This window comes from Typopeltis vanoorti, chromosome 3 (assembly GCF_054136105.1).
Source record: "Typopeltis vanoorti isolate ZY-2024b chromosome 3, IOZ_Tvanoo_1.0, whole genome shotgun sequence".
NCBI lineage: Eukaryota > Metazoa > Arthropoda > Arachnida > Uropygi > Thelyphonidae > Typopeltis > Typopeltis vanoorti.
The window spans coordinates 131656907-131680626 of NC_143551.1; the positions used below are offsets into that span (position 1 = coordinate 131656907).

At 36.5% G+C, this 23720-nt stretch overlaps 1 protein-coding gene across 1 annotated transcript in view; it reads left to right on the forward strand.

The window, feature by feature from the left end:
• unc-13 (protein unc13 homolog) overlaps positions 1–23720 on the forward strand; it is a 1156644-nt gene that overhangs the window by 1074849 nt on the left and 58075 nt on the right. Inside the window, exons 35-36 of the mRNA XM_090416011.1 lie at positions 11514–11612; positions 19648–19861. Of these exons, the coding sequence (XP_090272137.1) occupies positions 11514–11612; positions 19648–19861 (313 nt within the window). The remainder of the gene's footprint in view (positions 1–11513; positions 11613–19647; positions 19862–23720) is intronic.

A 23720-nucleotide genomic window follows, 5' to 3' on the forward strand; every position in this document is an offset into this window, starting at 1 on the left:
TATCCTACTGAGTAGTCTGTTATCCTCCAATCCTATCTGTTTCGATTTTAATTACTAAATTGTTGTGTGGCAATCTATCAAAAGCCTTGCAAAATCCAAGTATACTTGGACAGGGGGAAATGCAATGTGCATTTTCCCCTGTCCAATGCATTCATCCCTTCTTATAGTGCATAAACCAATTTGTAAAATATGACTTCCTTTTAACAAACCCATGCTGACAATCACAGAGAATACTGCTGTTTGTCAGCATGTAATTGGAGAGATTAGTGAGAGTTATGATAGCCTATTTCCCTATCATAACTCTCACTAATCTCTCCAATACCTTAACCACACCTCCAGATATATAGATTGCTCTATAATTTGTAGCCACATCCTTATCATCACCTTTATGAAGTAGAACAATTTTATCTTTCCACTCACTTAGTACCTGTGCTGTTCCAAGACTATTATTAAAGATGTATGCCAAAGTTACCACCAACTTCTTTATACATTCCCTTATGACACATAATGATGTGTCACATTGGAATGTGGAAACTTGGAAAGCTGTGTTATAGAACGATGAATCATGCTATACACGCTAACAAGTAGACGGATGGATGTGGGTATTGCAGATGCTCAGTGAATGTCTTTTACCAGAGTGCATAACCCCAACTTTGAAATTCAGAAGTGGCACTGTGATGGTATGGTCCTGCTTTCAAGGCCATGTTTGAGTAACTTGCTTACATTTTTAAATAATACTAAAGATTTTGACAGGATTCAGCATGGAAGACTGGTGCATAAATTAGAGGATATGGGATTGGATTATAAATTACTAATTTGGATGAGAGAAGACACAAGAAATGAGAAAAGCATCATTGACTATGTCATTGTTGATAGTGATATCTTCATGCTGGTTCAGGATACAAGCATACAAGGATTTGAAACTGGAAGTGACTATTATTTAGTGCTAAGCAGATAAAATGAATATCACAGTGAAAAGAATAGTATAGTAAGCAAGAAAGTTTTAAAAAGAATTAAAGTTGAATAGCTTTCACGGGTAAACTGTAGACCCAACTATACAAACATGATTGAAGAAAAAAATTAAACAGAATGAAAACAAGAACCAAACCTTGGAGTCTCAGTGGCAAACTCCGAAGAAGACATTGATTCATTCAGCTATGGAGGTATGTGGTGAAGTTGTCTGTAAGAATAGAAAAATAAGAATGCCATGGTGGACACAAGATGTTAAAGAAGCAGTCCTAGGTAAGAAAGCAGCATATCAAAAGTTCCTTGCAAATAAGTTGACAGATGCCCTAAAATAATACAGATAAAAATGTAAGAGATCTATGTTATATGTAAAAGTAGCTAAACAAAAGTCATGGAAAGACTTTGTTAAGAATATAGCAAATAAATATCAGGAAGGTGACAAAATGTTCTGGAGGCTATTGAAAAGTTTGAAATGGATGAAAGAGTAAAAGAATCAAAGATGATAAAGATGACATGAAAACTGAAGATAAGGATATCCTAGATGCCTGGAATAATTACCTTGAAAGACTGACTATTAAATTATTTCAGGAAATTACAATGTATACTAAATATTAATTAAAAGAAAACTTTAATCAATACTTCCTATATTTTGGAAATGTGACATTGCCATCTTCATGGAACATAAAACTATGATATGTGCATGCAGGCACTAACAACGAGCAAATGAGGCCAAAGAGAGTAACTCGTGTTCCTATAGTCCTAAAGATGCTCCCCTAGTAGGCTAAATTGGATTGTCTTGGCTGATGTTCTCATGATGCAAGCTTCCAAAATTTGTTAAGGTTTGGGAAGTTTTTTAGAGCTGAGGCTGATTCCATGAACAATCTTTCATATTAAAATTTCTTCACGGTTAGCCTAGTGGCTGTGCGCTTCACAACCATATGCCTGGGGAAGGAGTGTCCTAGGTTTGATTCCCGTCGGTGACATGAGGAGCTGAAGGATCTTCCTCAGCCATAGCCAAGTTAGCCGGTCTTGGGTGTGGACAGTAGGATTTTTTCTCCAGTTTATCCTGGGGTTTTTCATCCTGCAAAGCAGGCAAATTGGCCTTGAGAACTCAAAACCATAGGATACACTGGGGCATAGGGCTTGACCACCTTATCCAATGAACAGTTTGAAGTTCAATGATTAATTAATCCTTCACACCACAAGGTAAAAGAGGGAAAAGGAAGAGGAGATGAGATAATAAGTAAGGAGAGGACACTTGAATTCCAATTGCTATTTACAAAAATACCACAAAGTATGTTTTTTGTAAAGTGTTTGCACTACAATGCTGGAAACTGTAAATTCACATTCTTGCAGTTGTGTATACAATGAAGGCAACTATATAATCTGCTCTGACAATCACATAATATAATAGTTCTTATGACAAATCAGTCTAATTTTTGATAGGATGAAATCAAGGCTTTATCTGCTCTCACAATCACAAAAATGAAAGCATTTGTGCCAAATTTGTGTATTTTTGATGGAATGAATTGAGTGAAGGAGAGACTACCCTTGAATAATATTGGACTCTTACCTATGCAAATCAAATGTTTTTTTTTTGGGGGGGGGGGGGGGATTGTAACATATTCACTGAAAGTTTTACTGGGTGATCAGGTATCAGTGGTGGCTCGTCCACAAAGACTGCAGCCCCTCCAGTATAAAATGAAAGTTCCTGTTTTATTATCAATGTTCTGAAATTTTTATATATTTATCTAAAAGCCGTTATTTTTTTGTTTGTAATACAATACCGCTTGATAGTATTTTATATAATTCATTTTGCAATAGTCAATGGGGTGCTGTGCGGGCTGGGGCTAGTATCAGTACTGGCTAGTATACTCAATGCTGGAGCTGCATTCAATGCAGACCACACCAAACTGCTGCCTAGTGGGGGTAATGCGTGATTTATGTGCAGTTTCGACTGCAGCATTGCAGCCCAAGATGCGTTGCTACTACACAAGCACAAACAACACAAATTAATGTTGTTGTTGTCGTTATTGTAGGTAAATATTGTGCGTTTTTCTTTTTTCTATTTAATTCTATTGTTTAATTTATATCTTTGTAGAAATGAATAAAGAGAAGAATTCTGTTAAATTTTGTTATATTTTAGTTTTATTAATGATATAATTTTTTCAATCCATTGATTTTTTTTTTTTTTTTTACTTTTATTGCTACAGCCCCATCACTACAAATTCTTATGAGTCGCCTCTGTCAGTTATCTAAGTTTCCTTTAGTGCTGATTTTTGATGTCAGTTGAAAATACACTGGTGTCCAAATGCTAATGACAAGCTACATTTTTACCTATCTATGAAAACATCATCATGACTACACCCAAATGTGGATATAAATTTCATACAAATTAAATTGTAATACATTTCTGGTAAAAGTTACGAATTTCCTAAGGACAGTTAAGAAATTAACGTACCGTGCTTACAAAAAACTATGCGGAATGACATTTTGGTATGGAATATGTCCACCCCAAACTGCGATGCAGCTCTCATGTCATACCATGCTAATCACCAAGTGATAGAAGTTCTTGAGACAAACTGGCCCACTCCTTCTCCTCGTTCAGAGCAAGAATAAGTCTTTGTTTGTTTTCTGGAGGGGAATTTTGAGTAGTAATGCTTCCTCCTATTGCATCCCAAATGTGTTCTATGGGGTTGAGATCTGGGGAGCATGCTGACCACTTGATTCAATTAATATCCTCAGTCTCCAGAAGTATCTCCACTGCTTGTGTACAATGTAGTGTGGCATTGTCATCCATAAAAATGAATTCTTTGCCTACAGCACCATAACAATCAAACATGACATTGAAGAACTTCACTGCAATATCACTCACCAGTCATAGCCTTTTTCCAGCACTTGTAGCTAGGTTCATCCATTAAGCATAATGAAGATATCATGACCCCAGCATCAAGAACATTCTCACAATAGTAAGCAGCACCACTTTTCACACCAGTTCAAGTGTTATCTAGAATCAGAGGAAAGACTAAACTCTCATCTGTAAAGAGTACATTAGCCCATTGGTGTCTTGTCCAATTTTTATGGATATAACACCACTGAAAGCATGCTCTATGATCAGCTGAGGATAAAGGGGCGTAGACTACAGGGCTTTGGGCATATAGGCCTACTTGTTGCAGACATCCTACCACAATTTGTCAAGATATCCATGTACCTGTTCTTGAATGGAGCCAATTTGCAAGCTGACCTTCCATGGCATGTCGATTACGTTTTGCTGTTATAGAGCAAGGACAACCTCTTAGGAAACATCTGGAACAAATTCCATTGCTTTCTGGAATCTTCATTCCAGAGCCTGGATAGCGAGATTCGAACTCTCTGTCAGTATCAGTAATTCTGTGGTCTTCAAGTTTACCAATAATTCTTCCCCATGTGAAATCATCTAGATGATGTCTTTGAGACATTATAAGACATCCAGGTTTGCAACTTTCTTCCTTCAAACACTATTTGCTCAGTTCAGCCTTTTTTCCTTTTATGTTATTGAGTGCTACCATGTGACCCCTTTATGCATGATTCAAAAATTTGAATTTATTTATTCGTGTGAGGTTTTCCCCCATTCCTCGACCACTCCTTAGGACTGGTTGAGCCCTCCTAATGAGGGATTAAGTACTATATCCTATGACTGTAGCCTGTGTGTGTTCACAGGGCTGGTTTGCTTGCCTGCGGGATGAAAACCCCAGATATACTGAGGGGGGAAACCCCTGCTGTCCACGCCCAAGACCGTCTAACTTGGCTATGCCTGAGAAAGATCCTTAAGCTCCTCACGTCGTCGATGGGAATCGAACCTAGGACACTCCTTCCCCAGGCATATGGTTGTGAAGTGCATAACCACTAGGCTAACCGTGCAGTCTAAAAATTTGAATGTATACCCAACACCAGTGCATAACAAATGCAAAAACAATAAACATTGTCTCTTTGGAAAAATTTGGAGTTACAATGAGAGGATCTTTTCCTCTCACTGTAACTGCATCCACCACTACCTACTGGTGGATGTGATTTTTACTATCCTTGTGAGGACACTGACAGCACATCGGCCAGGGGATTTCTTCCACTATGTGCATCATTGCAAATACTTTCATCCAGTTAGTAGATATAGACAGATAATTGCTTGAAAACTGAATTATATATTCTGCAGCTGGTACTGAGAGCTTTCTCTCTTGTCTCCTGTGATGTTGGGTGGATTTTATTCTCAAACCTTGCAGATAAGGTTCCACAAGGCTATTTCTTTCTCCTACTCTGTTCCTCCTGTATATCAACAAACTTCTGATACTCATTCTAATCCACAATTTTTTTTTTTTTTGACTCTCACTCACAGAATATTGCAAAGTTGTGAACCAAGGAATTTATTATTTTATTTTATTTTTATTTTTTGCTTAGTCCAGAAACTCCACTCTAGAGTCTAGACATGAACTGTTTTGAAGTCACTCACTTCAGTAAGTGTTTATGCAAGTGGGGGTCTCACACCAGACAATAAAAATTCATCTTCTATCTAAATGTAGTCATACAAACATCACCTGCCCATGGTGTGATTTGAACCTATGGCCTATCGGTTGGAGAGTGGATACATTAACCACTTTTTGGTCAACCAGGCCAGCGGACTTTTTTCTGATGACAATATAACTGCACCCCTCTTTTTCATTTGGCACACCTTGCACTATACAAATCAACAAAATTTCTAGAACATCTCCTCCTACAGCCCTAAATTCTCATTTCAAAATTGTTCTTTAGTTAGATTCTGATAATTTTGCAAAGAATTTCATTATTAGTAAAACTCAATCCTTATTTCTTGCTTTTTTATTTCTTTTGTTTAATTAAGGCATTACTCTACCTCTGAACAAAATCAATCTAAAATCCAATTTTAAAAGGTGTTTTCTTTCACCTCAGGCTTCTGCTATCCATAGTATTAATGTACTTTATAATGAACACAAAACAAAGAGAAGAAAAATGTGATTGACAAGTTGTTGAGTGGAATGACTAATGACAGTTTTGATGAACAGTGACCATGGAAATACGAGGGTTGTCTGAAAAGTTCTTGGCCTCTACCATAGAGGGCAGCACTATCAGCAAGATTTTTTTTTTTCCTAAGTTGGTACATCTGTCATAGGCATTGATGTGAAATTGCAAGTCATTCTATCAAGTAGTTTGTTTTATACAGCTGTCTGAAGCAAAAGTGTTGTCTGTATCCCTTGAAATGGATAAAATTCAGTATCGTGAGATTAGAAAATTCTTTCTAAGAGAAGGTTTATGGGCACTCTTCTTCTTCTTCTTCATTTTCAACAATTAAGAAATGGGCTGCCAAGTTTAAATGTGGCCGTAACAGCCTTGAAGGACGTCCAAAAAGTGCAACAACACCAGAACTCATTGATCAAGTGCACGATATGGTATTGGATGACCAGCGATTTTGCGAGTCAAAGTGCGTGAAATTGCTGAGACTATAGGCATTTCAAAAGAATGTGCAGGATATATTTTGCATGAAGAATTGCAAATGAAAAGGTTTTGTGCAAGATGGGTGCCACGCTTGCTCACAGCAGATCATAAACGCACTTGCATGAAAATCTCTGAACAGTGCTTTGAGCGTTTTAACAAGAATAAAACTGATTTTGTGCATCGATTTATTACTATGGATGAGACTTGGATTCACCATTACACACCAGAATCCAAACAGCAGTCAAAACAGTGGACAGAAGCCGGTCATTCAGGGCCAAAGAAGACAGTCTGTTCCATCAGGAGGAAAGGTCATGGCATCGGTGTTTTGGGATGCTAAAGGCATTTTGTTTATTAATTATCTTGAAAAGAGTAAAACAATAACCGGGAAATATTATTCCGATATTTTAACCAGTCGACAAAAAACTTTGTGAAAAAAGAGCTGGTTTGCTGAAGAAAACAATCATCTTTCATCAGGACAATGCACCTGCCCACAAATTGGCAATGGGAAAATTAAGGGATCTGCACTATGAATTGTTGGAACATCTACCCTATTTCCCAGATTTGGCTCTGTAACTTCTATCTTTTCCCAAAACTAAAACTCTTCCTCGCTGGTCAGCGTTTTTCTTCCAATCAAGAGGTGATTGCAGCTATCGACGGGTATTTTGCAGGTCTTACTGAGAACCATCACAGGGATGGGATAATGGTGCTGGAGCATCGCTAGAATAAATGTATTAGTCTTAAGGGAGATTATATTGAAAAATGAAAGTTGCTTATAGTTAGTAAGATCGTGGATAAAGTGGTGAGGGACTGTATATAGCATTGGGCAGATGAGGGTAATGTTATCTGCGAGAGTCAACATGGATTTGTGAAAGGGTGCTCTTGTTTTAGCAATATGCTAGTCTTTTATGATAAAATTACAAGAGCATTAGATGAGGGAAAGGCATATACTGCCATTTTCTTAGACTTATCAAAGGCATTTGACAGGGTACTACATGATAAGCTGATATTCAAGTTGCAGCACATGGGTCTGGATGTCAGATTGGTTGTCCAATAGGTATCAGAGAGTTGTGTATGGTGGAGCAATATCAAAGAGGCAGAAGGTTACAAGTGGAGTTCCACAGGGCTCAGTACTGGGACCTATATTGTTTAACCTTTATATCAATGACATTGTCTGTGGATTGCAAGGAGATATTCAGTTGTTTGCAGATGATGCGAAGCTGGGAAAGGTTATCAGTAATAGTGCAGATGTGGTAACCCTGCAAGAGTATTTGAATAAGCTAGATAGATGGGCAAATGAATGGGGGTGCAGTTTAATGCAGAAAAATGTAAGGTCTTGAGGTTTGGGACACATCGATGGGATGCTGCATACTCTATGGGAGGAGTTAAACTGGAGGAAGTAGGGGAGACAAGAGATCTGGGGTTGATGATTGATAGAAACCTGAAATTTAGGGGACATAATGCAAAGGTAGTGAGGGTAACACAGAGGATTGCTGCAATAATGAGGACACTGACCTTCAGAGATAAAATGGTTATCATTCCGTTGTATAAGACTCTGATCAGACCACACTTAGACTATTGGACCCCAGGATTGGAATGGGATAAATTAACTGTGGAAATGGTACATAGGCAGATAACATAGATGGTGTGAGGACTGTACAATATTAGTTATGAGGATCAGCTGAGGGAGTGTGGACTGCAGAGTTTGGTGGATTGAAGAAGGAGAGGTGATATGATTGAGACTTTTGAACTGTTGAGAGGCGGTTACAGGGTTGACACTGGGGAGTTCTTTTGCTTGGTTGAACAGCATGAAGGAGTGATGACAAGGAGCCATCCCTGGAAGTTACGAAAGGAAACTGTTAGAAAGAGGGTGAGGAGTGGTTTCTTTGCATGGAGGGTGGTTGAACCATGGAATGCATTGCCTGATGGAGTGGTGAGAGTGAGAACGGTCAATGCATTTAAGGAGTGGTATGATAGACTTTGTTTTTCCTAGGAGGGACCTTCCTCGATGAGTCTTGATAGACTTGTGTTTCTTAGAAAGGACCTCCCATGATGAGTCTTGACTCCATGGAGGCCTGAATAATAATGCTAAAATGTTTACTTATTAAAAACCCTGGTTTTTTCAAATAATTCTCCCACATTGCTTTACCCCCACTTTTCCCAAATCCCCTTCCTTTAACAGCAGATGAATGCATATCATATTATGAAATTTATAATTTCAGAAATAATTTTGAAATTATGAATTTGTTTTTTCATTGTTAGGTTGAGAACTTTTCAAATACTCTCATAAGTAACCTAGACATGAACAATTTGCATATGACTGACATATTTAAGGAAGAAAAGAATACACATAAATCCAAATACATTTGTTAAAGACAAATGAATTACTTAAAATATAATATTGAGATTTTCCCCACCATTAACACAATTCATAAAATGCTAGAATTTTGACATGCCAATTTCAATATTTTTCTACAAAAAAAAAAAAAAAAAGAAAGAAACTTTGGTTGAAAATGAAATGGGGACTTGAATAATCAATTAAATTTTTATCTGATGCACACCAGAGTCCAGATTGAATATGTAAAAAAAAATTAAAAACTCGGAAGGACTGTTAGCATTAGTAGAGCAATACAGACAACAAACAAGTATGGAAGAATGTGACAGAGATTTTTAGATAGACAAGATCAAAAAGAGAATTATTAGACGCACCTATTCACAAGAATAAAGAATAATAAGTTTTACTATTCTAAATATTTCTGTCAGAAATTAATGCACATTGGCATAATCACAAGGTAAAGCTAAAACAAAGAACGTTAATACAATTTACAGAGCTGAACCAAATGCTGGAGTGCCACCATATGGGTGTTGCCTGGAGTGAATGACATTGCAATAATGTTAAGACTTTATGTTTAATGTTTAAACCTTAAATATATATATATATATATATATATAATGATTGAATGATATCACATTATATCAAAGGGGGATGGAACAACAGGAAGTGAGTTATTGCTTGCCATTTATGAGGATGAGACTCTTCTAAACCTTGGCAATAGACAATTGCCAAGGTTTAGAATTTATAGACTAAGACAGTCTTCTTAGTCTATAAATTATATATTTGGTTTAATCCTTTATCCAAGTGTAAGCAAACAAAGGTTGTGCCTGAAGTATCTTCAGGACTGGGGCAACTCGTGGCAAAGGTGGACTAACTTCACATCACTTGCCTTTTAGTATCCCATAATGCAGAGCACATCTCCTTGCAGACATGTATAATGCTATGCATTATGGGAGGGATCGCTACCCAGACTGGTTTCGACCTTTATTGAGGTCTCTTCAGTGGGAGCCAGACTCAGAGGTATAAGTGATACCAAGGTTGAAGCAATGCAGAAATATGACTTCTGCATTGCTTCAACTGTTTGTTTAACTGTGTGGTGGTGGTTGGTGTGGATATCAAGGTAGTTGCGGTTGGTGGAGAAGGAAACTTGTAGAGTAGATACCCTCCCTCGATGAGTCTTTGGACTCCCTGGAGGTGTTACGTAATAATAATAATAATAATTATTATTATTATTATTTATCTCTAAATGCAGTTATTCTGCATTTAATACCCAAACAGTTAAGTCATCTTCACAATTTAGGTATTAAACATTGGTCATCTTTACCTTGAAAAATGATCAATGTTGGACAGATAATTGAATTCCACAAGTCACATTAATTACAGTAAGTGATGAGAATAAGACTGAGAGTAACAACAATGCTCAGAAGAATGCCAACGTTTAAGAATAAGAAATTCATTGTGTCTCTTTACAAGATTTGTTTTTGACTACATCTGCTATACTGTACTCATAACTGATCTCCAGAATTTTGAGGTGATCAGATGTTAGTAACCAAGATGATACCAGTAGTGTGAAATGTTGCATGTGAGACCAAATAAGGATATACTTATTAATGTATGCTGGTCAATGAACAGAGATATAATAGATACGTATGCACAAGCTAACAAAGGAGTTTATAATATGGATGTGAGTGAAATCCTTCAGTATGTGGTAAAAGAGGAAAGATCAAAGGGTCATCAATAAAGTTTAAGGAGTGTGGTAAATAAGGATGCGAGGGGCTAGATTTTTCTCTGCATGAATTTTGAGTGAGTTGAATACATTACTAGTGGGAGTGTTTGTCATATTTAATTGAATTTAAGAAGGGTTATGATAGTATGTGCACCTTCCTTAATTTTTGGAATCTGAAGGTGATATAAGCAGATGTTGTGGCCTTACAGGAGGACTTGAATAGATTGTATGAGTTGGCAACAGTATGGAACTATCAATTCAGTGTTTTCAAGTGTAAGGTTATGAAATTTGGTAGGCAACAATGGGATGCAAAGTATACACTTGGGGGAAATTTTGGAGGAATTTGAGGAGATAAGAGACCTTAGAATGGTGGTGGACAAGGATCTGAAGTTCAGAGGTTATTGCACAAGTTGTGAAGACATTACATCAGATTATAACAATGCTACAAAGGACCTTAACTCGTAGAAATAAAGAGGTTCTGGTTCCATCGTTTAAGGCTTTGATCAGGCCTCGTATGAATTATTGTGCACAGATTTGGTCTCTGGTTTTCATGGTGATAAGAATATGTTGGAAAGGATCCAGAGAAGACTGGACTTTCCGAGGCTTATATAAAGACAGATTGAAGAAATACAGTTTGTAAACCTTGTGAATATGAGGAAGAGAGGGAATATGATTGAGACATTTAAGTTGGTAAAGAGTTGTTATCAGGTTAACATGGAAGAAATTTTTCATAGAAAATGACAAGGGTTCTTTAGTAGGTTCTTTGCATAGAGAGTGGTTGGTCAGTGGAATGCTTTGCCTGACATTGTCATGAATGCTGATACAAGGAATGAGTTTAAAGTACAGTTTGGTTATGTACTTTTGACCCCATGGAGATCTGGTGTTAATAATATTCATTTGATTGTGCCCATTCTAGATATGTAGCTTATCCACTGATATATTTTTGAAATAATTAGATATCGCTTTTCCAGTGATATATTTTTGAAGTAGTTATATGTTTATTTTCAGGTGATACTGCCTAATCTTCCAAATGCAAAAATTGAGGATGTGGGCCGTTTGTTTCGAAACCATGTAACTGCAAACAAATTACCTGCATTAGGAGTAATGGTAAGTCAGGATTTTATTATTGTTATTTTTTTTTTTTTTTTTTAATTATGGTGATCACACTAGTAGAAAATCTTTAGTAATTTTTCATAGAAAAATGCTAGATGATATTTCATATTTTTCCCAAGAAACAGGAAGACATTTTATAACTTTACAATGATTTACAATTAAATATAATCAAGTTGCCATTCTTAATGATATGCAATTAATGTAGAATATTTTAAGGAATTACTATTCAACACAAAATTGCAGTTGCTCATATTACAAAAAATGCATTGTGTTAGCTCTTACTAGGTGGCTCAGAGCTTTCTCTCTACAAAATGTTTCCTAATGTATTACGAGTTACATGACATATAAAGCTCTCATGCTAAAGAGTTAGCAAGCAAGAATATTGGATGCATGCTTAGAGAAAATAAGAAAAAATCAGAAACAAAACTAGAGGTAAAACTAACCTTAAATTTGTACTCAGTTTAGTGGAGTTAGTAGTATAATATATTTATTATTATATATTGGCACCCTCAGGGAGTGAGGAACTCATCAAGGGAGAGTTCCTCATTTGCAAAAGGGTAATTGTATTACCCTTTTCAGATAATACAATTCCTAAATTGCTTATCACATTTCTCCACGAAAATATTCACTGGAGATGCACTCATAGTATTTGCTATAAGCTTATTCCATTCACTCACTACAAACCAAGAGAAGAACCTACAAGCTTCTTCATCACTCTTACTCTGCCTTTAGGGATGACCATGAGTTCTTCCTTCTACCGCCACCACTTACTATGAGCTGCAATATTTCCCTTATCTTTACTGTCAGATTCCCTTACTAACTTGTATGTTTCATATTTTCTCTTCTATTTCTCAACCTTGGGACCACATTCCTTCAACCTGTCTTTGGATCTTTGTAACTGTATCCTCATTTTTCTGGAACTGAGGTGATCATGTCTGGGAAATGTTGTTCACTTTTCTGGTGTTCTCTATATTGCTCCTAAGCCTATTAATCACATTTCTCTTATTTTGGCTGCATAGCATATTCTTCTTATAAAGCTCTTATTTTAATATTTTGTTCAGCATTTCAACTCTATAATTTATTATTATTACTGCACAGGAATCAGCATGAAGTCTGAAAACTCATTGTGGGAGACCCACACTATCCACATAATATCTGTTGTATGTCTTCTTAGGGTGCTTAAGAGTCAAAGCTATATAGCTTAGAGAAGACCTCCACATAGCCTTCAATGGAATGCAGAGAACCGAACAGGGCTTCTGACCTAATGTCCACTCCTCACCTTCTCGTGGTGCACCCTGTTAGGTATCTACCTGGATACTGAACGGACAAGGATGGACTGGCAATTTGGGATTTAGCCGACCAAATTGTATTCTTATTGGTCTAAACAAAAATTTCAAATGATGGTACAACATGACAGAATTTCATGCCAGCTGGGGCATTGCCTGGTTAAACAAGGGGGCTCCTGTTGTTTTCTCCAGGGAGCCAGGATTAACAGCTAAAAGTCAGCTATTGAACAAATCCTAAAAACCCACCCCAACTCAACATCACCAGAGTTCAAGATTGTTACTGTCAACATAAGAAGCCTGAATTTCAAAGAAATGGAACTAGCTGAGGAATTAAATAAGTACCAGATCGACATAATAGGGATGACTGAAACAAAAAAGGCAAAAACTGATGAGATCTTTCTGAACAATAAATACAAAATGTTGTATTTAGGCAATGAAAATCAAGGAAAAGAAGGAGTAGCCATAGTATTCAACACTAAATATGAGGCTAAACTTCTTGATGGCAGGCAGTCTCAAGTAGAGTGATGTGGGCAAATATGAGAATGGGAAACTGGACAATGAGACTTATTTGTGCCTATGGTCCCACAGATGGTTCTACTAAGGTAGAAGTGGAGGAATTTTTTGAGGCTTTTTTGGCTTTAGAGAAAGCAACTGACACAATGAAAAAGGAAAAGTTGGTCATTGTTAGGGATCTAAATAGCAGAGTAGGAAATGATTGTCACACATACAAAAATATTTTGGGAAAATTTGGAGAAAACAGCAAAGCTAATAATAATGGCAAATACTTGTTGGATTTCTGCTCAGGACATGGACTGGTTATTACTAACACCATGTTCCAACATAAAAATGTGCAAAAATTCACATGGAGAGAAGAGGCAAGGAATAAGAAAAATCTCATTCACTATGTTATTGTTGACAGTGATGTTTTCCCACTGGTGCAGGACGCCAGAGTGTACAGAGGATTTTAAATTGGAAGTGAGTCTTGAGCAGGATAACATTGAAGAACATGTAAGAAAGTTTTAAAGCGAATAAAACTTGAACAGCTCTCAGATGTGAAGTGCAGACTAAAATACACAAACGTTATTCAAGAAAAAATGAAAGAGTTTGAGAACAGGAACCAAACCTTGGAGATTCAGTGGCAAACCCTGAAGAAAACATTGATTGATTCAGCCAAAGAAGCAGAGTGAGGTTTTCTACAAGAATAGAAAAATCAGAACTCCATGGTGGACACAGGAAGTTAAAGAGGCAGTGAAGGAAATGAAGAAATCATACCAAAAAGTTCATAGCAAATTTGTGCTCTTAGAGAATACAGAGACAAATGTAAGAAAACTAAATATCATATAAAACTAGCTAAACATAAGTCATGGGAAAATTTTGGTAAGAATATAGAAAATAAATATCAAGAAGGTGGCAAGATATTCTGAAGGTTGTTGAAGAAGCTCAGAAATGGAGGAAAGAATGCTGTTAAAGGAGTTAGAGATGATAAAGGTGACATGAAAAGAGGAGAAAAAGATATCCTTGAAGTATGGAGTAATTACTTCAAAAAATTGCTAAATGAAACAAGCAACGATGACAGCACAGTGGTAAAAAAATTTTGGTAAGAATGGCCAAGCATGCAATCAGGAATATATATCCATACTTGAAGTAGAAAAAGCCATCAACAGCCCGAAATGTGGAAAGGCAGCTGGAGTAGATGATATTTGACCAGAAAAGTCTTACAGTGGCTGCACTGCATTGTTCAGAAGGGCTGGACGGAGGGACGAATTCCAGATGATTGGAGTAGTGCTCTCATAATACCCATATATAGGGAAATAAAACTGAATGTGAGAATTACAGTGATGTTTCATTACTGAATGTTCCTGGTAAGATATATGCAAGTATACTTGAGAAACAGTTGAGGATTGTGCAAGGGAAGCTTGGTGAAGAACAAGCTGGATTCATGCCAGATAGAGGCTGTCAGACTCAGATTTTCACTTTATGACAGATAGTTGAGAAATCATGTGAATATAACAAAGGTCTGTATTTAAGTTTTGTAGATTTGGAAAAGGCATATGGCAAGGTGCCAAGAGAGAGAGAGAGAGAGATGCTATTCAAAATGCTACAGTTATATGGTGTTAATGGGGCATTACATCAAGCAATACTTAGTCTTTATTTGAGTTGTAAGTCAGCAGTTAGAATAGAAGGAAATACAGGAAGGTGGTTTAATGTTAAATCTGGTGTCAGACAAGGATGTACATTATCCCCTCTGTTATTCATTATCTATATGGATCACATTATGAAGGAATGTGGTATGAAACCTGATATCAAAATTGGAGGTGTTAATCTATGCTTTATGCAAAGACAATGAAAATAGGTAGAAAGATTGAAAATATTAACTGCATTGGGAATGGAGAACGTTTAGAACAAGTAAAACATTTCAGCTACTTAGGCACGATTTTTAGCAAAGATGGTAAATTAAATATGGAAATAGACAACAGAATCAACAAAGCTGGTATAGTAGGAAGTCAACTGAATAAATTTATATGGAATAAGACAGAATATAACCAAAACACTAAATTAGCTGTATACAAGACAGTGTTCAAACCAATTTTAACTTATGGATCTGAGAGCTGGGTTAGAAGTAAAACACTTGACCAAAGACTAGAGACCGCAGATATGAGAGTCCTGAGAAAGATTATGGGCATGAACAGATGGCATCAATGGCAATATCATATTAAAAACGAGGATATTAGGAAAGAACTTGATATTGTCATCATCCAGGAATGCATTAGCAGAGCTAATCTTAGGTGGTATGGTCACTTAAGCAGAATGGGAAAGGATAGATTAGCAAAACAAGTGTTTCTGCCAGGTTAGCAGGAAAAAGACCTAGAGGAAGACCAAGATATAGGTGGATTGATACAGTAAAAAGTGCCTTAGAAGACAGAAATATGACTCTGACTCTCTGGAGGTCTTCTTAATAATAATTATAAGACCTGATAATATTGGAGTCTTTAGAGGTAACAGACTGATTTGGAGGAAAATTGTAGATAAGAAGTTAGTAATGGTGTAAATTTTTCATGTAGTACTATCATATCCTGTACACCCTTTGAGGGTATATATCAGGAATTTGATGATGTATGTCTTCTTGAATGATATTACCAACAAAGAACTCACTCCCAACAGACTCTGTCAACCTGTCTCCTAGAAAAAAATCTAATCACACCATCACACTGTTATTCAGTTTTTAGGGATGATATCTTATTCTGTCTCCCCTATAGCCAATAGATGAAAATTTTCATTCCCATCAAGCCTATAAAACTCCTTTTTTGTAACTTAAATGTTTTTATCATATCTCCTTTTTCCACCTATTAACCAACTTCTACATATCTTCAGTCTGTTCTCATAAGGAGCATTCCAGTCTGGGAATGAGAAAGGGGTTGAGAGAATCTACCATCTCTTCATCTTCCAGAAACCACAGGTGCTCAGACCTGTGCACATTCATCTTTATAAGGCTTGATGATATAGCCATAACAAAGCCTTATAAAGATGAATGATGACTTCTTCATTTGTTTATTAGTATGTTCTTCAATAAGTAAGTAAGTAATCCTATGAGCTATCTTGGACAATTTTGCAATTTGCCTTTGAACTTCATCTCCTTGTCCAATATTCCCAAATACCTAACTTCATCTTTTTGCTGCAGTACATTTCCCTCAATGTAGTACACAGCTTGTAGTCTTGTCATCCCAAAACAGATAACTTTACGCTTTTCTACATTAAACTTGTGTCCATTATCTTTGATCCCATACTGTCAGCCTATTTAAATCATCCGGCAAGCTTTGTACATCCTGGGTTAACACGTTCATCGACAATCACGTGATATCGTGTGATGCGAGTTCTCACCAAACGGCCGATCACGCGTTATCGCTTGGGCATTGCTATCAAGTAAAAAAAATTTGACCGCCACACGAAATTCCAATTTTCAGCTTGGCAATGAACGTGTTAACTCTTTCACTTGAAATCATTTCCTATATCATTTATGTGGTCCAAAAAAAGTGGTCTAACCACAGGTCCAGGTAACTAGGTCCCTGTCTCCCCTATAGAATCCAAGTGACACCTAGTCACTTTGATTCTCCTCCTCCTTATAATACCTATTGGCATCTATCTACCAGTCTACCATGTATCCATATACCAGCTTCTTGTCTGACAGGACATACCCACCCTGTCAGATACCTCTGCAAAACAAAATTCAACAGTTATCTTTCTGTAACCATTATCCAACTTAACTTTCACTTTATTATCAAAAGTGAGTAAATTACTAAGCATATTCTACAAAGATATGCAGTCTCCATAGAGTATCTATTCTTATTCACTTATTCCTGAATTCTGTCTTTAACCGCATTTTCAAGTACATTTGCCGCCACTGCTGAAATATTGATTGGCTGAGCTTCCGTAGCTCAGTCAGTTTTGACAAGACCCTTTGGTTGGGAAGACCTGGGTTTGGATCTGAAGGTGAGTTAGCTGGTCTCATATAGAGGTGTCAGGATTCCCCATGAAAAGCCCGAAACTTGGGCCTTTCATGCTGCATGACAGAAAAACTAGCCATTAGAACGCATGCAGCTAACAAACATAATACACTGGCCTCATAGCCTGAGTTGCTTTCACTATAAAAAAATAAATAAAAAGATTGGTGTGTAATTTTGCTACCCAGTCTTGGAGCTTCCTTTATGCTTTATGAATTATTTTGCTCTCTTTCCACTCTTCTGGAACTTGATCAGAGCTTTTCACTTTAGCTCAGCTAAGTTGAAAAGTTCAACACATGATCAAGGGGACAATAAGTCCCCTCCCTCATGTGCCATTACAAGTAATTATCTTTTAGTGCGTCTCCTCCCCCATGGGAAGGGGGGGGGGGGCTTGCCTTGGTGGAGGAGATGTAACCAGTATCTAGCAGTGATACTGGTTAGTTTTCCTCTTTTTCTTTTCTTTGCTCTACTCCTCCTGAGGCTTTTTTCTTCCAGATCCCCATCACTAGGGTCCAGAACCTTGCAGCTGTGTATTCCATGCAATACCACCCATGGACAGCCAGAAAGGGGATCCTGGTAGTCTTGTAGTACTTTGGTGCTTCTTTGGCAAAATGGGCAGTTATGGATGGCCAAGCCAGGATCACTTGACTAGTGGGCTTGCAGTAAGTCTCCTACCCCCATGGTCCGAGAATAGGGCTCAAGGCTTACTGTGGTGCTGTATAGCATCCAGGGTAACCCTGTGTTACACTCCCAAGCACAATCATTGCTTGTTGGTCAGTGGATGCTCATGTCTGGCTCTGTGGTTCAGGAGCTCTGGTCTGAACAGAAAAAATCTCTTGAGCATGAATTTTTCATCCTTAAATGTTTCAGTAACCCTAATAAGGTCCCAGCCAAGTATTGATACCATAGATACATCATTTGATAACAGAAGTAAGACCAATGAAAGACCAACAAACAATATACCAGCATGATTATATCAGTTTTTCTCATCATCCATACAACAGGTGAAAAGCCAATAAGGAAAATGTCACCTTTCTTTATTCAAAAGTGTTTAGAAGAACTGGCAGGCTCTCCCAAAACAGTTAAGAAACTATATTCTGGTGATACCTTGTAGAAACATCATGTCATCAATGGGTAGAATACCAGTCCCAATAACACCTCATAAAACACTCAATTCTTGTAGAGGACTGATATCAGAATGGGATCTCCTCATTGTTTCAAATGAGGAGTTATGTTCAGAGATTGAAGATTAGTGAGTGACTGGTATGAAGTGCATTCTGATACATAGGGATGGTCATCTGGTTCCAACCAGGAGCATCATTATTACTGGATAAACTTAATAAAATTTGGAAAATCAACAAAATTCCTACAACTCTGAAAATAAAATTATACAAACGTATAATACTACCAACAGTTCTCAGCAGGTTAGAAACTTAGACCTTAAAAAAAGAAGCAACTGTTAGCTTTTGAAATGAAATGCTTCAGGAAAATAAACAGTACTCATTAGAGAGAACATAACACTAATGCACAAGTGCTGCAAGATTTGAATATCCCTAACTCAATTTGTTAACACAGTTAAAGCATTATCTCTGCTGGTTTGGTCACATTGTGCGAATGGAACTGGACAGACTTCCTCGCCTGGTATTTGAGGGCACTATGGAGAGGACAGGACCCAGGGGTAGACCAAGATTAACATTTTCTGACAAACGCATCTTATACATTCATCTGACTTACTTTATGCATCTTCCAAGCCCTCTGTAAACTGACATTTCTAGCACATACACACATTTTTACCTCTTTTGCAATAATTCTGCATTTTCTTAGATGTATGCAGCATATCTAGCACACAATGAAATTCTGAAGAAATTCTTCCATCCCAAATGGCAGTGTTGGGATAGCTGAAACAAAGACACTGATGTAAACAAGGATATGGATGCAGACAAAGAATCAATCAAGCTCTCTCTCTCTCTCTCATCTTACACCATCACATACCATAGAAATGTAATCGAACACAAAATTACAAAGAGAGAGAGAGAGAGAGACTAAAATTACTTGCCAACATGTTTAAACAGACAGAAATAATTCTTAAATATAATAAAATCACAAATTCAAATTAAATGTAAATCCAAAATAAACATATCTTAATAGAAACTTAAAATTGTCACTACCACACATTATCATGCCAGTTTGTCATTTCCTCTGAATGTATTATTTTTGTTTTTAAAAATTTGTTTTTATCTACAGGAAGTAGAAAAGAATCTAAGTCCTAAGCAGTGTGCTGTTTTGGATGTAGCACTAGACACAATTAAACAGTACTTCCATGCGGGAGGAAATGGCTTGAAGAAAGCTTTCTTAGATAAAAGTCCAGAATTGCAATCCTTACGATATGCACTTTCATTGTACACCCAAACCACAGATACTTTAATTAAAACTTTTGTTACTACTCAAACAAAGCAAGGTAAGTACTTTTAATCTTTTTGATACTTTATTTTATTTCTTATTTTAATTTTGTTTATACATTATTTTATTGTGTTGTTTTATGATAAACTTAAGTGCATTTTATATAATCGTTAGGTAATTGTCAATATTTACTAGGGTGGTCTGAAAAGTTCTCGGCCTAGGCCATAGATAGCAACACTATCGACAAGATTTTTTCTTTTTTCTTTTTTTTTTTTCTAAGTTGGTACATCTGTCATAAACATCCATGTGAAATTGCAAGTCATTCTATCAAGTAGTTTGTTTTATAGCGAGTCAAAGTGCGTGAAATTGCTGAGACTATAGGCATTTCAAAATAACGTGTAGGATATATTTTGCATGAAGAATTGCAAATGAAAAAGCTTTGCGCAAGATGGGCGCCATGCTTGCTCAAGCAGATCAAAAATGCACTCGCATGAAAATCTCTGAACAGTGCTTGGAGTATTTTAACAAGAATAAAAATGATTTTTTGTGCTGATTTATTACTGTGGATGAGACTTGGATTCACCATTACACACCAGAATCCAAACAGTGGGCAGAAGCAGGTTGTTCGTGCTAAAAGTATTTTGTTTATTAATTATCTTGAAAAGGATAAAACAATAACCGGGGAATATTATTCCGATCTTTTAACCAGACTAGACGAAAAAATTCGTGAGAAAAGACCTGGTTTGGATGAGAAAAAAATCATCTTTTATCAAGACAATGCACCTGCCCACAAAAGTGTTTTGGCAGTGGAAAAATTAAGGGATCTGCAAAATGAATTGTTGGAACATTCAACCTATTACCCAGATTTGGCTCTCCCTCTGACTTCTATCTCTTCCCAAAACCAAAACTGTTCTTCGCTGGTCAGTGTTTTTCTTTGAATCAACAGGGACGGGATAATGGTGCTGGAGCATCGCTGGAATAACGTATTAGTCTTAAGGGAGATTATGTCGAAAAATAAAAATAATTTTGAAATTATAAATTCGATTTTTCATTGTTAGGCCAAGAACTTTTCAGACCAATCTCATGTGATAATGACTTGAGGAAATAACCACCACTTACTGGTGTGTAATGACTAGGTGGTTATATTTGGTGTTTATTTCCTCAAGCTATTAAAGATTAAATATGATTAATTTTTTATATTAATAAACATCCTTTAAAGACATTTTCATTCTAGATTGGGATTCTCTATGCTTTCTGAACAAACGTGTGGTATAATCACTTTTTTTTTCTCTTGTAATCTGAATGGTTTTTTTTATACTACAGAGTCATTAATTTTCAAAACTAATCCTAAAAAATACAAATTGAGTGGATCTAAAGACCTTCATTGTAATTCTTAAAACAATTATCATCAAATTTCATATAACATCACCTTTAACAGGTGTATAGGATACTATGATAGTACAACATGCTAAAGTTTACATTATTAACCTCCTATCAACAATTATCCTCCAAATTAATTTGCTATTTTTCAGGACTCCAATATTGTCAGATCTTATATTTTGCTCATCTAAATCACTTCTGACTATAACTGCCTAGATCTTGGTCTTTCTCTGGATGTTTTTCTGACATCAAATACCTGTTTTGTTAACCTTTCCTCAACTACCTTTTAAATTAGCTGTGACCACACATTCTTAAATCTAATGATGTCAGATTCCTTCCTAATATCTTCATTTTTAATATCATATGCCACCTGTTTACTCCCCTAATTTTCCTCAAAATTCTCAATCTAATTTTTGATCATCTGCTTTATTTCTAACAAAACTCTGAGATTCATAATTTAAAATTCATTTAAACACTAGATTGAAAGCCAAACAGCTATTTTTCTGGCAACCTTAATAATAATGAAGGAGATATAAATCTTTTGATATTTAACTGCCAGTAAGCTAAACTCTAAGAACTCAGACTAAGATCTATGAGTTTCATACCGGAAAACTATCGGCAAATCCAAGTGTAAGTAACCACTTGGTAGTGCAACACCAAGGCAACTCGAATCAAAGGTGGAGCAAGCTCCCTCACTATCCTTGATATTTTCTCATAATGTAAAAACACAGCCCCTAGGGGCTGTAATACTGTAATTACATTATGAGGAGAGGTCACTACCCAGACCGGTTTCAACCTTTTTTGAGGTCTCATCAGTGAGTAGGTAGACCTGGAAGATAACAAGGTTTAAGTGAAAAGGACTTACATACCTTCACTATAGCTTACTGGCAGTTAAACATCAAAAGATTTATATCTCCTTCATTTTTATTAAGGTTGCCAGAAAAATAGCCGTTTGGCTTTCAATCTATGTTATAATATACAAGCACACCTTTATGGCATTCGTATAGTGAAGGTATGTAAGTTCTTTTCACTTAAACGGTGTTATCTTCCAGGTCTACCTACCCACTGATGAGACCTCAAAAAAGGTTGAAACCAGTCTGGGTAGTGACTTCTCCTCATAATGTAATTACAGTATTACAGTCCCTAGGGGCTGTGTTTTTACATTATGAGAAAATATCAAGGATAGTGTGGGAGCTTGCTCCACCTTTGATTCGAGTTGCCTTGGTGTTGCACTACCAAGTGGTTACTTACACTTGGATTTGCCGATAGTTTTTCGGTATGAAACTCATAGATCTTAGTCCGAGTTCTTAGAGTTTAGCTTACTGGCAGTTAAACATCAAAAGATTTATATCTCCTTCATCATTTAAACACTGTTTTGTATACTACTAGTTAAGCATTTCGTCTAACTTTTCTCTTAATTTTTAGATGCAAATTGTCTTTTGATTTTGCCACTTGACATGAAGTCTTAAATTGTTTCTCTTCTTCAATTCAGAAACCTTCAGGGGTAATTTGAAATGGGTTTCTAACCCACTTGTACATTGCCATTATGTTGTTGTCAGTTATAAAATAGTTTCTGAAATTCTTCATCAACATTGTTAAACGATTTTCAATAGTTGCAAATAAAACTTTGATGTATTACTCTTCTGCCTTGTAGGTTTTGATAAATTCATCCACATTTGCAAACATTTCTAATTTTTGTTGCTTTACCTTTTTGTTCCATAACTCTAGTTTTTTACAAAAAAAAAGCATTAACTTTGTCACTCTTTTCTAAGATATGTGTATTTTTTCCTTGGAGTTGCAGGTTTAATATATTTAGTTTCTCAGTTATGTTTACCAAGTAGCTCAATTTCATCACAAAGAAGTGGTCTCTAAACATCTCTGCTTCTTCGTGATTTCCTCTTCCAAGAAGACTGCTGTTTCGTCTCTTAATTCGTAAACACTTTGTAAGCATTTTCTCTGTCATAGCCATCTTGTCTCGCAGTAAAATAGTAACGCAGAATGTTCTGCTCCAGCCATGTCTTTGCAAGGTTCAGAAAACAGTCTTAATTTTAAGGGTCTCATTTTTATATAATTCACCACGTGTTATTATTATTATTCGTGACACCTCCAAGGAGTCTGAAGACTCATCGCGGAAGGACACCTACTATAACTGTTGTTAACACAACGTTTAGACCAGGACTCATTTCCTTTGTAGCAATAGCTTCTCTGTGAATCATGCAATGTGTCCAAATACACTGGGAATTTTTTCCTCACAAGGGCTTGTAAACTTTTAAACCAGGGGTGGCATACTGGCGGCCTGCAAAGGCTTCATATCTGGCCTGCGACCTTAATGATTTCTTTTCTAAAAATCAATGTTTCTAACATCCTGTGGGGATTAAAACAGAAAAAATTCAAACTTCTAAATGTTTTATGACAGCCTTAAACAAAAGTACAACTTATTACTACAATTCTTTTTACCATGTTTCTATCATCAAATGTTGGCAACACTGAATGGAAGTTACTTGTCACGCAGCCATTTTAAGCCATGTGATACAATG